Here is a 14,976-nt window from a genome sequence, read left to right on the forward strand (position 1 = left end):
TAAATAAATAAATAAATAAATAAATGTAATTTTAAAATTTAAAAACAAATTAGATGTTTGTGTGGGCAGTGGGTGCTCAACAGGGACTGGGTTCAGTGGGGTGACTGGAGACAAGGCCATAGGAATAATTGAACCCACTCTCAGTCTCCCATAGGCTTTGCTGGGTCTGTGTATGCCTGCTTCTTGCTAGGGTAGACTCTCAACCCCCCCCCCAACCCCAAGGCTTCCCTGTGATTCACAAAAAGTATCCTCTCCTCCCACCAAGCCCACATGTTTCCCTGGATGCAAATAGCTCTGCAGAAGGGAGAGAGTTCCAGAAGGTGCTTGGACCTTGTGTTCAGCTGAGGTCAGCCCTGTTGTCTCTCTGGGCCACTTGTCTTTTCCAGGTGAATTCAAAGATTGTTAATGGGATCATGGGAAACAAGGCACATGCCCGTCTTTGCTGAAAGTTAGTCTTAGGGATGGAAACTGGGCTGTCACGACTGTTACTGTCAAGTTCTTGCTGTCTTGACCTGACCCACAGAGGGCCCAAGGAGCCCAACACAGAATAGAGAATTACTCTGAGATATACAAGGCTGGTTCTGAGGCCATGGCTTATTCTCTTCCAGAATATTCCACAGAAGACAATAGCAGGAAAGGAGGTCTGATCTGTTTCACCATTAACCTGTGGACCACAGGGTACTCACCTAACCCCTCTGAACCTTAGAGGGCCTAAGCTAAAGTGGACTCGCCTAGCAATGGGCTCCACAGTTGGAAAGGGTATCCCACCATTACCCTCAATAGGACAGAGCCATCACTGCATGTGTTGTCAGTGCTATGGGAGCCATGCCTGCCTCCTGCCTGGCTTAGAAATCAGGCATGGGGCATGGGTCTATGTGGGATTAGCCTGGTGGAATGGAAGAACAGATTAACTGCCTGTTCCTCCTCAGTCCCTCCCACTCCCGTCAAACAAGCCAGCCCAGTACTCATGTGCATGCTTGGTACCGAGTGGCTTCCACAGACATATCACAAACAGTAAGTAGTTGGGTAGATAAGTCACCATGGGAGAGCTATAAGCTGACAAACCAGTAGGTCATCTGCAATGTTTTTGTAGGGACTCTTTAAATCTCATGTTACTACATTCTACAGTAAATACTAGTATGTAATGGTGGTTTAATGATCTTTCTGGTCAATATTAGCTTTTGCTTTATTATAAGGGACTCCAGTCTGTTCCAGAGATACATAAGACCAATTAAGGAAACATCAGTCCAGCAGTGTAGGAAAATCCATTCATAAAGGAAGCATCATTTGTGTCTTGTTGTATGTGGGTGTGTGCACCACTACTGTCCTGTGGAGGTCAGTGAACAACTTCATGGATTTGATTCTCACCTTCTACCTTTATGTGGGTTTTGGGGATCAATCTCAGGTCATCAGGCTTAGCCTTTACCCACTGAGCCATCTTGGCTTTTTACTTGAATCTGGAGGTATTTCTTCCACACATCACGTCTCTTTAATGAAAATCAAGGCAGATTTTAATGACAATCAAGTGTGGTTCAGAGGGGCTGTGGAAGGCTTTCTCAAGGAAGGTGACATACAGGTCTAGCGGGTTAAGCAAATGCTGGGGGCATGGGAAGGGTAACCCGAGTCATGCATGGGTCACATGGCTATTGCTAGACCTCTCTCTGCCCCCTTCCCTGGAGGAAGCGAACCTTCATGAGTGCTGTTCCCTGTGTGTGTGCTGCCACCTCCCCCACCCCAGCCCAGAAGGGGTCCCCGCTTAATTGAATGCTCTGCTTTACCATCTTAAAATTTGTAATCATTTTTTGAAGAAAGGACCCTGCCTGCTTCCCTATTAGTAGGTGGCCCTGGCCCTCAGAGATGCTGTTCTCTGTGGCCTCAGGTTCACTAGGGAAGTCAGGATTGGGTTCAGATGGTGACCATGGACATTGAAAGCCTGAGGATGTGGCTCAGTTGGTAGAATGGTTGCCTAGCATGCAGGAGGCTCTGGGTTTGATCACTAGCATCATATAAACCAGGCTCAGTGGTGCACAATTATAATCACAGCATTTAGGAAGTAGAGGAAAGAGGATCAGAAGTTTAAGGTTATTCTTGGCTACATAGGAAGGCCAGCCTAGGCTACGTGAGACCCTGTCCAAAAAAAGGGGGATAACCCAGGCCCAGCCTCACCAAGGAACTACTCATACCAGTAAGTGCCCTGGTTTATGTGGGAATCTCACAGTTCCTGAAGGGACAGCATAGGCCCCTGAGGACATAGGGAGCCCTTCCCTTCTCACAAAGTTGAGCTGTCTCTGTGGAGGAGGTCCCCAGCTTCCCATTCTTACTACCCTATCTTAGGGTAGTAAGAAACCCTCCCCACCCCTAGGTGGTTCTAGAGTAAGTAAACAAACTGAGGTGCTCAGCATCCGACTTTGGGATTAAGACAAAAGAGGCCTTGGAATGGGAGCAAAGTTCAGTGCCTTTTGTGGAGGAAACTGTTTCTTTCCACGCTGATTTCATAGGCTGCTTCTCTCTCTAGCTACTTTTCACATTTTCCATCTTTCCCTCCCTGCCTGCTTCACTGGGGCAGTTTCCCACTCCATGGGCTTGGTGAAAAGATCTTTTCTTAGGCTGAAGTTGTTGGGTTTCATTCCATGTTTCTGGCCTGATTTGCCCACCCGCACTTGCTGTTGGTGAAGGAGATGGCTCTGGCACCTGCCTTCCTTCCTGTGGTTCTTTGGAATGACTGACTCATTTGTTGTCAAGCTCCTGCCTCTGAGCACTGGAGCCTCAGAAGAAGGCCACACTGTCCATGCTTGGGGATAGTCTTTCTAGGTGGCAGGACAAGACAGGGTGCTGGAGGAGGGATGTGAGCAGAGGGTTGTGATGGATGTGGACTCGGATGTCCTCTGGCTGGTCCCTTTGCCTGCTGGGGTGGTAGGGCCAGTGGCTCCTGGGAAGACTGCCCTTGGGGAGCAATCACAGAACAGCCTGGGGGTGAGAATCAGGGTGAAGCCTGTTCTGGTCAGGGCTGCCAGTCAAGTTCATCTTTTCAGAATCTGAATACTGCAGGAGATGAAAGAATGGCAACACTACCCAGAGCAGCCCAGGCCATCACTTTGTTTCTCCAGAAACGAGAGGCTAGGCAAGTCAGGGTCGGGGCCCTGAGGCTAGAAGGAAGGCCTTTCTGCAGGGCCTGCCCTTAGAGAAGACTTCTGGCTCCCAAGCCCTCCTGCACCATGCCTATAAGGACAACCCAGAAGATTAGAGGGGTGAGCAGCAGGAATGGCCCAGCAGAGTCACTCAGGGCCAGGCCAGAGTTGGGGTCCCTGGGGTGCTGGAATATGCATATCTTTTATGCCGAGGATGTCGGTCCCACTGGTATGCCTTGCTTGCTTTTGTGGTTCATCTAGAAAATGCTTTGTGCTATGGTTTGGAGGAGCAGGGTGTTTGAATGTGGGGAAGAAACTCAAGGTGCACATGTTTCCAGGGCAGTAGGAGACTCTCTAGGTAGTGGATAGAGATCCCATTTGAAAATCCTTTCTGCTCTCCCAGGAAGGTGGGCAAGGTGCTGGGGGATTGAACCTAGAGCCTTTAGCATACTAAGCAAGCACTTCCTACCACTAAGTTCTGCCCCCAGCCCAGAGGACCCCTTTTTAACGTTCCACCTTTGCATAGCCCAGCATAACAGCTTGGAGCAGAGCTGGAAGGTTGTGACACAGTGCCTTTGATGTTATCCTTGCTGCCTCTGGAATTGGCAGCAAACACGGGAGTAATGCCAAGGGCCCTCCCCATCTCTAAACCTAGATAGACAGGAGATCAAATCCCAATGCTGCAACTTCTTGGCTACTGACTTTGGGCATGTACCTGACTTACGGCAGCTCTGTCATCTTAGAATGGGAGGGGTTGGGTCTGGGGACATGGCTCAGTCAATAAAAGTACTTGCTATCCAAGCATGAGAACCTGAATTTGATGCCTAGCACTCACATAAAAGCTGGTCAGGGTGGCATATGCCTGTAATCCCAGTGCAGGAGAAGAAAGCTCTAGATTAAGTGAGAGACCCTGACTCCAAAGGTAAGATGGACAGCTCTTGAAGAACAGCACCTGAGGTTGACCTTCAGCCTCGACAGACAGACAGACAGACAGACAGACAGACAGACACATATGGGTGGAGGCAAGAGGATTAGCAGTATGTCCACTGAGTTATATTTAACCTGCTTCACTCTCTGCCTGGTATTGATAAAGCCTTTCTTCAATGGTGACTGGTTTATTATTAATAATATTACTACTATTGCACTGAAGAGATGGTCTCAGTGATCAAGAGCACTGGCTGCTCTTACAGAGGACCCAGGTTTGGTTCCCAGCACCCACATGATGGCTAACAACCAACTGTAACTCCAGTTCCAGGGGATCTGATGGCTTCTTCTGATATCCACGGGCATTGTACAACATGGGTGCACTTACATGCAGGCAAAATACTCATACACATAAAATAAAAATAAATTAATTAAGTTAAATTTTTGTGGTTATTATTATCCCTTTGATTCTCAACTCCATTGGCACATCTTTTCCTGCTAGGGTTATTACCTAACATGAATACCCTTATGCATTATATAATTTACGCAAATAATCTATGTAGATAAGATTTTGTGGTGACAATAGCGTTGAGTCCCGATAATTGTTCCACTCCAGGCTGCTCCATTCCTAGTCTGATGCAATTGAAATTGATCACAATACACCATGAAGTAACCACCAATCACACCCTAATTTTACAGTTTAGGAAACTGAGGCCCAGAGGGGCAAAAATCCCTTGGCTGAGGTATCATCGTGTTACTGGGGTTTTAGGATACAAGCTAGGCCTGGTAGCCCTGACAAGCTAGGTACCACTAGCTGACCTCAGTAGGCCAGTTAAACAGAAAAGCAGTAGAGAAAAGCAAAGAAAGGAGATTAGTCAGTGTGGACCCCCTCGAGTCCATCTTTAGGGTCCTGACATGAGGATCAAGTTTAAATAGACGGCAAATGTATGTAAAGCCAAGGCGTCCTGGTCCTGGTCAAGGTGTAGTCCCACTCATTGACAATCCAGCCTTGTCTGGGCTCCATTCTCTCCTGCAAAGTGGTCTGACAACTTGTCAAAACTGTGTGAAGCCTCTGTTCGCCCTCTGGTTGGCATCAGGCCTCAACCTTTTCCTTCTCCCAGCATGAGATTCCTGGGGAAATTCCAAATCTTTAGGGACCATTGTTAGTCTGATAGTCTAAGGGAGGGGTATTAGTGCCTTTCTTTAGAATATTTTCTGCTTCTGCAGGGCTGCTTACTATTGCTGGCAGAGCTGGGGTTCACATATAGGCAGTCTTGCTTATAACCCAGCACTATCTATGTAGCAGACAATTAATTGGTCCCAACCACATTGCTAATTTCCGCAATTTGTCACTTCACCTCTTTGGACCTCCGTGTCTGCCCCTCAGTCCTCAGCCACCGGAATGCAAATTGTTGGTCCTCCTTCTGCCTCTGGCTAGCATTTTCCCTCTCCTTAACCCATCATAGTCCCTCAGGCTGAGCAGCTGAGTGGCCACCTCCAGATGGGAAGGTGGTGATCTACAGCGTGAAGACCAGCAACCAATAGAGCCCCTGAGGTGGGCCCAACACAGGCAGGCAGCAGCAGTGGCCAGACCGCCCATGATATAATGACCGATTAGGAACTTCCTCTTGGAACCCGGGCTTCCTCTGGGAGCCAGAGGTGCTGGCGCTAAGGTGGGGACTGGGGAGGTGGGTGGGAACAAGGAGGAGGGAACTCCTGTCAGCTGGGCTGGCTTCTGGACAGCAGAGGCTCGGCTTGCTCTAAGCTGCTGACCATTAACATGGCCCTGTACACATTCCTTCTCTGCTTTACTGTGGCAGCCGGGGGTGGGGGAGTGGGGGACGACGACACTGGGCCTCCCTCCCCTGCAAGGAAGGCAAGCTACTTATGAATGCTGCTCCATAGACTGCCTGCAAACCCCAAAGCCATTTGACTCCAAAGGACAAAGAGGAGTTCAGTGGAAACTCCTTTCTTCCCCTAAGTTTGATAACAAAAACTGCTTATCTAATGGGCAAACAAGGCTTTAAAAGGGGTGTTAGGTTAACCAGATGCAGGGCCTGCCTAATTGCTCCCAGGCTTGGGAGCCACTGATGAAAAGCTGCCCGTTGGCCGATGAGAACGATGAGAACTTGGCCGATGAGAACGATGAGAACTTGAAGCCACAGGCATGACATGGGACAGAGGAAAAAGTTTTCTAGAAGGGTGAGAGGCCCCATGAAAAGAACTGAGAGGAAGCCCTAGCAAGCCACCAGCTTGCTGTGTGACCCTGTGCTAGTTAGTGGCTTCTCCTTTCTGTTTTATGGAGAGCCTGCCCCTCTTCTCAGTGTTCCCCAACAGCTAAACCTGCTGGATGCTAAGCAGGTCTGGTTTGTTTGTTTGTTTGTTTAATAAAGGGCAGGGAGGGTGCTATGACCCAGATAGGCGTGAAGCCCAGCAAAAATTAAGAATATGGTGGGCATCAGCTACCCAGCTAGGCCCTAGGACCAAAGGGCCTCCTACAAATGCTCTGTCTTCCCATCTATTCAGGGCATGTTTCTGGTTCCTTCTTGGGATGGCCTCCCAGGGCAGCGTGACCAAAAGGCAAGGGGAGGGCAGGAAAACAAACTCTAGTGTACTCAAGCTTTAGCTGGGGGCCGAGGGGGAGCACACAGGAACATACTCCTGCCCTTTGTTTTCACAGAAAATTGCTGATTCGGAGAAGCTAAAGGCATTTCTTGGGATTTCAACCCTCCCCCATCTTCCAGACTCTGCTGGCCCCCTTGAGGCCCCAGTACCCCGCCCCCCTCCCCACAAACAAAATTACATGTTGGGCTCTAGGCACTGAGGCTGGGCAGAGAGGCCTGGAGGAGGCATGCCAGCCTGTGGCGGGGTGTGCTGTGCAGGGAGAAGGCCTTTGTTGGGGCTGAGCAGGCAGCCACCACCCTCTGGTGGCAGGAATGTGGGTGCCACTGGGAGGCTGGGGTCTGTTCCCTGGGCCACCTGGAGTCCTCCCAAGACCACTGTAGGCCAGAGACAGGGAGGAGGGCCACAGAGTGGGCCACTTTCTTCTTTTGAAGCTTTTCAGAGGAGTCATATCTAGACCAAAATTTGGGTTGTGACTTGACTGTGTATTATCCCCAATTCCCATCATTCCTATCAAGATACCAAACATCACCTTATCCTGGAAAGTTCCTTCTGCCCCTCTTCCTGCTCACCCCATGCCCCTGCCCTATTAAATTGCCCCCACCTTTTAATTTGGTCTTTTGGAGATAGGATCTCCTTGTAGCCCCAGGTGGCCTGGAACTTGCTATGTAGACAAGACTGGCCTCAATCTCAGACATCTACCTGCCTCTGCCTCCTGAGTGCTCGGACTAAAGGCATGTGCCACTGACTCTTTTTCTCTCCTTTTAAAATTTTTATTTTTTTATTTTTGGCAGTACTGGGGGTGGAACCTGATGCTTTGAACATGCTAGGCAAGCACTCTTCCCTGTGAACTATACCCCAGCTCTTGCTGTTCAGCTTCCTATCACCTGCTTTGCTTGCCCTAGTCAGTGCAAAGCCTGCCCCAGGCTGCCAGTGGGTCTTCTGTGTGAGGCTTCTTTCACTCAGTAGGTGCACTCTGGGTGGTCCACACTGTTGCATGTTTTGGGAGTTGGTTCCTTCTTGGCTGAACAGGATTTGTGGGAATCTGTACCATCCTCTTGTTGGTAGATGTCTGAGCAGGTCTCTAGGCAAGGGGACTAGAGCTACTGGGAACAGAAACTAAGAGTTGAACATTAAAGTTACTTCCTCATTGCTCAGATGGAAAGACTGAGACTGAGAAAGGAGGAAATCTGCTGATCCTGGCTACAAGGCAGGACTTCTAGAGCCTTTCCTCCCTACTACCCAACCCTCCCAGCGGGACCTAGAGCTGGCTGGGAACTAGGCCAGACCCTGAGCAGAGGGGGAGTGAGCGGGAGTTTCGGTCAGGCCTTGGTCATCTTTGATGTTGCTTTACTCCAGTCTGACTCCCTGGTATTTATCTGCAATTAAAGAGCTGGTTCCTAATTAGGCTGGTGGCTATGGGGGATGACAGGACCAGAGCTTTGCAGCCCTACAGAGAAAAAGGATTTTTCTACTTGATACTATACCTGGTGGGTGGAGTGGGGAAGTGCAGTGGAATGGGCTCAGGGGTGCAGCCTGCTGGCTCACTGTCACAGAGGCACATTAGCTTGTGGCAGACACGCCTTGTGAAATCTGAGTTCCCAGGGATTTGGTTGTGAGCATGGAACCACAGCAGGGCTTAGTTTTACTCTAGACCTTCAGTTTTCATTCCTTCACTTGCAGAGGTGGTTCATCACCGCACGGGCTAGGTGCCTATAGTGCCTATAGCATGCTCCAAGCACTCTGCCACCCATTGTCCTATTGAAATCTTCAGGATGGCACCTCTAAGCTTGAGGACCCTTGCCTGGGAGGGTCCAACAGATGCTTGATTTACATCCTCATTGATTGGTTGTAAGGGGAGACTGAGGGCTGGAGAGATGGCTTGGTAGTTAGAGCCCTGGCTGCTCTTACAGAGGACTTGGGTTCAATTCCTAGCACCCACATGGTGGCTAACAACTCCAGTTCCAGGGGATTCAATGCCCTCTTCTAACCTCCATGGGCATTGTACAACACAAATGCACCTACCTACATGCAGGCAATATACTCATACACATAAAAAATAATAAATAAAATGATTATTAACTAATAAATATACTGGCTACACATCCAGTCAGTGGCCACAGCCTCTGCTCTGTGTCTGTCAGTGCTTTTGGCTCATGCGAGAAGAGTTAGATTCAGGGATCTCAAATTCTGGTGGCCCCAGCTTTGTACCCTCTGCCATGAGTCTTTAGGCAAGTCACTCTAACTCCCTGGGATACCATCTTCCAGGTAAAAGGCCACTGGACTGAATTCATGGATCCTACAGGCTCTTTTTAGACTAAGTTTTCCTTGGTTCATGGCGAAAAAAAAAAAAAACGAAAAAAAAAAAAAAAAAAAGAGAAGTTGTAAAATAAGACCCCATAGGACAAAATAAAGCAGAGATGAAAGCCTTGTACCAGGCCACCCTCTACCCCCTTTAAAGTGTGACTTGGGCTTGATGTGTAGCTCAGTGGTAGAGCTCTTGCCTAGCATGCCTGAGGACCTGGGTTCATCCTCAGCAATGTCCCACCAAATGTCCACACATCACGTACATCTCTAGGAAGTCCTAGGTATTGGACCCCCTAAATGAGATGATAGCTGGGAATCCTGGGGAACCTGAGCCTGAGAGTGGGTGGTTCACTCTCGGGATCCTTAAGCCCCTGCCCATCACCCCTGCACTGCCCTCAGTTCTGAAGCTAAGCCCATCTGATGGACAAGCTTTCTGTGGATGGGGTATGTGGACACTGGGATGTGTTTTGTTTCTTGGGGACAGGGAGACAACCCATCTATACAGTTCCTGTGTAAAGAGTGTGGGATATGTAGGCCAGTCCCAGGGTCACTGACCCACAGCAGATGCCTGGTCCAGGCCTGGGGAGAGGGCTACAGTTAAGGTGACCAAGAAGGTGGTCAAATAGGAATCCTCACTGGCAGCAATTTACCTCCTGGAATTAGGGAACTCGGGCCTGAGGACGTACAATCCAGCTCAACCCACCTTACCTATGAAGGGAATATCAGTGACCCCTTCCTCAGTAAGAGAGTGAAGCAAGCACCTCCAGGACTCACAGACCCTTAGAACAGTGACCATTACAGATACGGAAACTGAGGCTTAAAGAAGGGAAGAGACTGGCCCAGTGCATGTTTCAGGGAGGAACCTGTCCTGAACTGCCTGGAGGATGGAGAAGAGCTCCCTCTAGCGTGGCTAACCTAGGGCATGGGTGTAGCTCAGTGGGTCAGAGCTTGTTTGGCAGGTGCGAGGCCACCCTGGGTTCCATCACTGGCACCACACATACAAAAAAGTATGCTGTCTCCTGAGGCTGGCTCCAGCATTCTGTGGTGTGTAGCACATGAAATAGGGCTTTAGTGAAGGTAGCACTTAGCTCATAGGAAGCCCCCAGTAAAGCCGGGGCCTGGCTCACTAGAGGAAGTCTTACTGACTCTGAGCATTGCTGGAATCTTGTTGCCAGATGGGCATGGCAGAGGACAGTAGCTTGAAAGGCTGGTGCTCAGGACCTGGCTGTTCCTGGTATCTGTAGCCTGGTTGTCTACCATGGGCTTTCTGTGCCCAGTGGCTGAGAGCACGTAGTTGAGGGCAGCAAATGTCTCTTTTATCTTCCCTCTTGACTCTTAGCTGGAATTGTGGGTGGCCTAGATGGTCCCCGAGGCAAAATGATGAGACCTTTGGGCTGGTGTGAAGACTTCAATATCCTCAACAAATGGGGGGACCTGTGGCTGGCACCTGAGAGACAAGCAGAGAGTGAGGGGCCTGTTCATAGGGTTCTTGTCCAGTCCATAGTAGCCACCCAACCATGCAGCCTACAGGAGGCCCCTTGGGCAGCTTCCTGCTAGGGCCGAGGCAGCCTTTGGTGTGTGAGGTATCTTGGGGCTCAGAGCCAGGGATGGAGGCAGCAGAGCTGGCCTCATGGCCCAATGATCATTGTCTTTCTGGGTCTAGGTTGGTTGTTGGCCAGTTTCACTTGAAAGAGCTGAATATGGGGTTCTGGGTTATTTTGAAGACCCCAGCTGGAAGCAGATGTAGTGGGTTATGTCAGCTCAGTGGGCAGTTGTGGAGCCCACTTGCCTCTTGGAGCTGTGAGTCCAAAGCAGAGACTCAGAAGCTGGCTACACCTGAGAGCAGAGGGTCTGGGACTGCCCTACAAGGCAGTATCTGGTTCTCAGACGTGCAGAAATCCCCCACATTGGAGTGGGACAGGGTTTAAGGACCAACCAGGCCACTCCTTTGCCATACGATGGGAAAACTGAAACCCAGAGTGGAACAGCACACACCTCAGAACTGACAACATCCAGATTCTTTGGTGAGCATTTTTTCCCCACTTAGCGACCTCCCCACTTTGCTGTGTTTCTGGAAAAACATACCAGAATCATACCATATCAGCTTGGTGGGAGACTGAGGCTGAGGCTGGGAGTATCAGCAGTACTCTTTTTGGAGATGGGTTCTCATCCTGTTGCCCAGGCAGGTCCTGAACTCACAGGCTCAAGCCATCTTCCAGCCTCTGCCTCCAGAGTACCTAGTTCAGCAAGTGCATGTCACCATGCCTGTCTCTAAGTGACCCTCACTCTATCCTCTCCTTATGCTAGAGGCCCCTTTAAGAGCTCTGTTGGGTGGAGTCTTGGACTGAGTTCTCCATCACATCCTGGCAGGGCCTCTGTGCACTTTGGGCAGGCTGTGGGTGCTTTGCAGACACTGGGTCCTATGGGTGAAGTATGGTAGGCTGAAGGCTGGTCCTTGGGTTTGCTGGTATTTCTCTCTCTCCTAGGTGTAAAATTATGGTGGGCAGGAGCTGGGTGTGGTTAATAGCTGTGTATCCCACAACCTAGGACATAGTAAGCACCCTGATTTGCACACTGTAGGTTCACCACCTTTGTGTATGTGGTGGTGGTGCATGTGTGTGTGCAGGGAGGGATGAGTTAGATGACTCCTTGGGTAAAGCACTTGTAACCAAGCTTGATGACCTAAGTTTGATCCCTGGAGTCACGTGGTGGAAGAAGAAAACTTGACTCCTACAAGCTGTCCTCTGACCTCCTTCATATACACATAATGCCAACGCCCCCCCCCCCACATTTTAAAACATTTTAAGAGAGGGATCCCTATTGTGTGCTAAATTACTTGGTGCCTGGCACACAGTGTATGCTCACATGCCGGCAGACCATAGAAAACCTCGCCCAGCCTCCACTGTCCAGGCGGGACAATCCCCTCTGCGCCCTCAATAACCTGGCCATTTGCCTGTGCTTGCCCCGCAGACGCCAGCATGTCTCCAGACGCCACCAAGCCGAGCCACTGGTGCAGCGTGGCGTACTGGGAGCACCGGACGCGCGTGGGCCGCCTCTATGCGGTGTACGACCAGGCCGTCAGCATCTTCTACGACCTACCTCAGGGCAGCGGCTTCTGCCTGGGCCAGCTCAACCTGGAGCAACGCAGCGAGTCGGTGCGGCGCACGCGCAGCAAGATCGGCTTCGGCATCCTGCTCAGCAAGGAGCCGGATGGCGTGTGGGCCTACAACCGTGGCGAGCACCCCATCTTCGTCAACTCCCCGACGCTGGACGCGCCTGGAGGCCGGGCCCTGGTGGTGCGCAAGGTGCCCCCCGGCTATTCCATCAAGGTGTTCGACTTCGAGCGCTCGGGGCTGCTGCAGCACGCAGATGCCGCCCACGGCCCCTACGACCCGCACAGCGTGCGCATCAGCTTCGCCAAGGGCTGGGGACCCTGCTACTCGCGACAGTTCATCACCTCCTGCCCCTGCTGGCTGGAGATCCTTCTCAACAACCACAGATAGCGTTGCGGTTGCCACCGCGCTGCAAAGTCCCCCCACCTCCAGGGGCCAGTGCCCAGAGACGCCGCCCCACGGACATTACCCCCTCCCCAGATATCATCTACCTAGATTTAATATAAAGTTTTATATATTATATGGAAATATATATTATACTTGTAATTATGGAGTCATTTTTACAATGTAATTATTTATGTATGGTGCAATGTGTGTATATGGACAAACAAGAAAGACGCACTTTGGCTTATAATTCTTTCAATACAGATATATTTTTTCTTTCTTCCCCTCTTCTTTCCTTTTTTTTTTTATTTTAAAGAAAATGATACAGCAGAACTAGGTGGAAAAGCCTGGGTTTGATGTTTGGTTTTTGAAATATTAATGCCCAGACGAAAAGCTAATAACAGTCACTCAATAATAAAGTATTCGCATTACAGCTTTTTTTTTTTTTAAAGCTGTCTTCTTTTTTACAAAGAGGAGCCTTCATAGGAACTTGGTTTTACTTAACATTTATTGGATGTGGAGTAGAAGGGATAAATTGAAGTGTGTTGGGGGGCAGCTAGCATGGTGGCACATCCCTGTAATCCCAGAGTTTGGGGGATTAGGCAGGAAGATGAGGAGTTCAAGGTCATCCTCTGCTATGTAAGGAGTTCAAGGCTAGCCTGGGATACTTAAGACCCTGTCTTAACAAAAGTAAAGGAAGGGGGTATATTTGTCCATAAACAGAGGAAGGCTTGTTCTTTCTTGCCCAAGGCTGGGGTGTGTCCACTGCAGAGGGATGGGGGAAAAGAGAAAGACATAGTACAGGGTTGAGGGAGGATGAGGGAGGCTCCTGCCCTGTTCAGGTCTGATGGAGGAGATTCTTGCCCTGACCTAGAAGAATTCCCAATCTGGTGAGGGAGGGTCATTCCCTAGACTGAGCCCTGCCAGCTCAATGGAGGAGAGGGGTTCAGGTCCATGTCTCCCATCTCAGAGCTATGCACAAAGTAGAGGCCATCTCTCACCACAGTTTGAGGAAGAAAGACTGAGACCTTCCTACCTTGAGCCCCAGGGTGAGGCCTCTCTTAGGACCTGGACAGTCTACTCCTCCCAACCTCTTATATATACCAAGAAGTTCAGAAATTGCCCCATGGGCTGCATTAATAGTGAAAAGCAGGCATATTTCTCATTTGTAAATGTGGCATTTTGGGGTTCTGGAAAGATAAATGGCTAGCTCATGACACAGATGGTGTTAGGAAGTTCCTTCTCACTGTCGGACCAGAAATATATGAGATCAGAATTTTCTGGAAAATACCCTCACAGAAGAAGCCTCTCTGCCAAATACCTCAGAGGAATATTCCATCACACGTCTTTTCTCTTGGAGATTTACATTAACATGAAGAGCTCTTGAAAAGGCCTATGTGTAATCTCCAGCTGTATAAGTAAATTATCCCACGGTAACAGCTCTAAATCACCATTTTTCACCACCCACCATCACTCTGGGTCAGGAACTGGGTGGTTCTGCCAGGGTCTGTGCAAGGGTTGTAGTCAAGCTAGGCTCTGGGCTAGAACCATTTCAGGCTGACTGGGTTGGGGATCCTCTCCATATCAGTTCCTCTCCAGAGGGATGTCCCTTGGGCTTCTAATGACAGGGCTTCTTCAGAGCAAGTGGCCCACAAGACTGACCAAGAGCAAATCTGTCCTCCATAACCATGCTTCACAGTGGTGTGCTATCCTTCATCTACTGATCGATCACAAGAGCCTTCCCTGTCCCCATGTGGGGTAGCTCCAAGAGGATGCAAGTGACAGGAATCGTAGCCACCAAATAAATCATTTGACTGTTTCCTATTGTTATTTGCCCATGAACTGTACCCAGTCCTGGTAATCCTGTCCCCATGTCAAAGCTTACTGGTGTTTCTGGGCTGACCACAGCTGATCACTCCAAGGGCCTTCACACTGAGTTCCTCTCCTGAAGAAATCAGCAGAGAAATCTCTCCCTCATGTATCCCCAAAGACTAATTCTTAGTGTGAAGCAGTGTGGTGGCCTGTCGGGCCATTATTGGGTGCCCAGGCACAATTCTATGTGTACTGAGGAGAAACTGGGCACTCTCCTGGATGGTCTCAGGGCCTGAACTCTTGAGTGATAAAATAGCAAAGGGTGGAGCCAAGCTGACAAGTTGGGGTGGCTGACACCAGGAAGCAGGGGAGGGGAGTCTTCAGAGGCTGCTACAGTGTACCTACAGAGTGACAGCAATGACTTTTTAGCATCCCTCAGAGTTTTTGGTCTTGCCATATGGGAATAGAATTGTCCCTGCCTCAGAAGCAGCGGCACATCAAAGAAGGAAGGGCCTGACCCATCATTAGCTCATAGCAGCTGTTTCTCCCGACAGCCAGCCTGGGGAGGGAGGCTGGGTTCCACCACCATCAAAATGAGATGATGCTTCACAGGCGGTGGGAAGGTGGGTTGGGTTCCAAATGGACCCATGAGGTGAAGCAGAGCTGGGTTTGCTTAAAGGAAAATT

General features: G+C 49.8%; 1 protein-coding gene across 2 annotated transcripts in view; it reads left to right on the forward strand.

Annotated features, from left to right (window-relative positions):
* Smad6 (SMAD family member 6) overlaps positions 1-12,911 on the forward strand; it is an 83,208-nt gene extending 70,297 nt beyond the window's left edge. The window contains exon 4 of one of the 2 annotated variants that reach the window (XM_008836350.2): positions 11,952-12,911. In XM_008836350.2, coding sequence (XP_008834572.1) covers positions 11,952-12,484 — 533 coding nt within the window. In that variant the 3' untranslated portion in view covers positions 12,485-12,911. The remainder of the gene's footprint in view (positions 1-11,951) is intronic. The other variant, XM_029565011.1, reaches the window with a different exon arrangement.
* Positions 12,912-14,976: the final 2,065 nt, after the last annotated feature.

Source organism: Nannospalax galili, unplaced genomic scaffold (assembly GCF_000622305.1).
Source record: "Nannospalax galili isolate Female #2095 unplaced genomic scaffold, S.galili_v1.0 scaffold54, whole genome shotgun sequence".
Lineage (NCBI taxonomy): Eukaryota > Metazoa > Chordata > Mammalia > Rodentia > Spalacidae > Nannospalax > Nannospalax galili.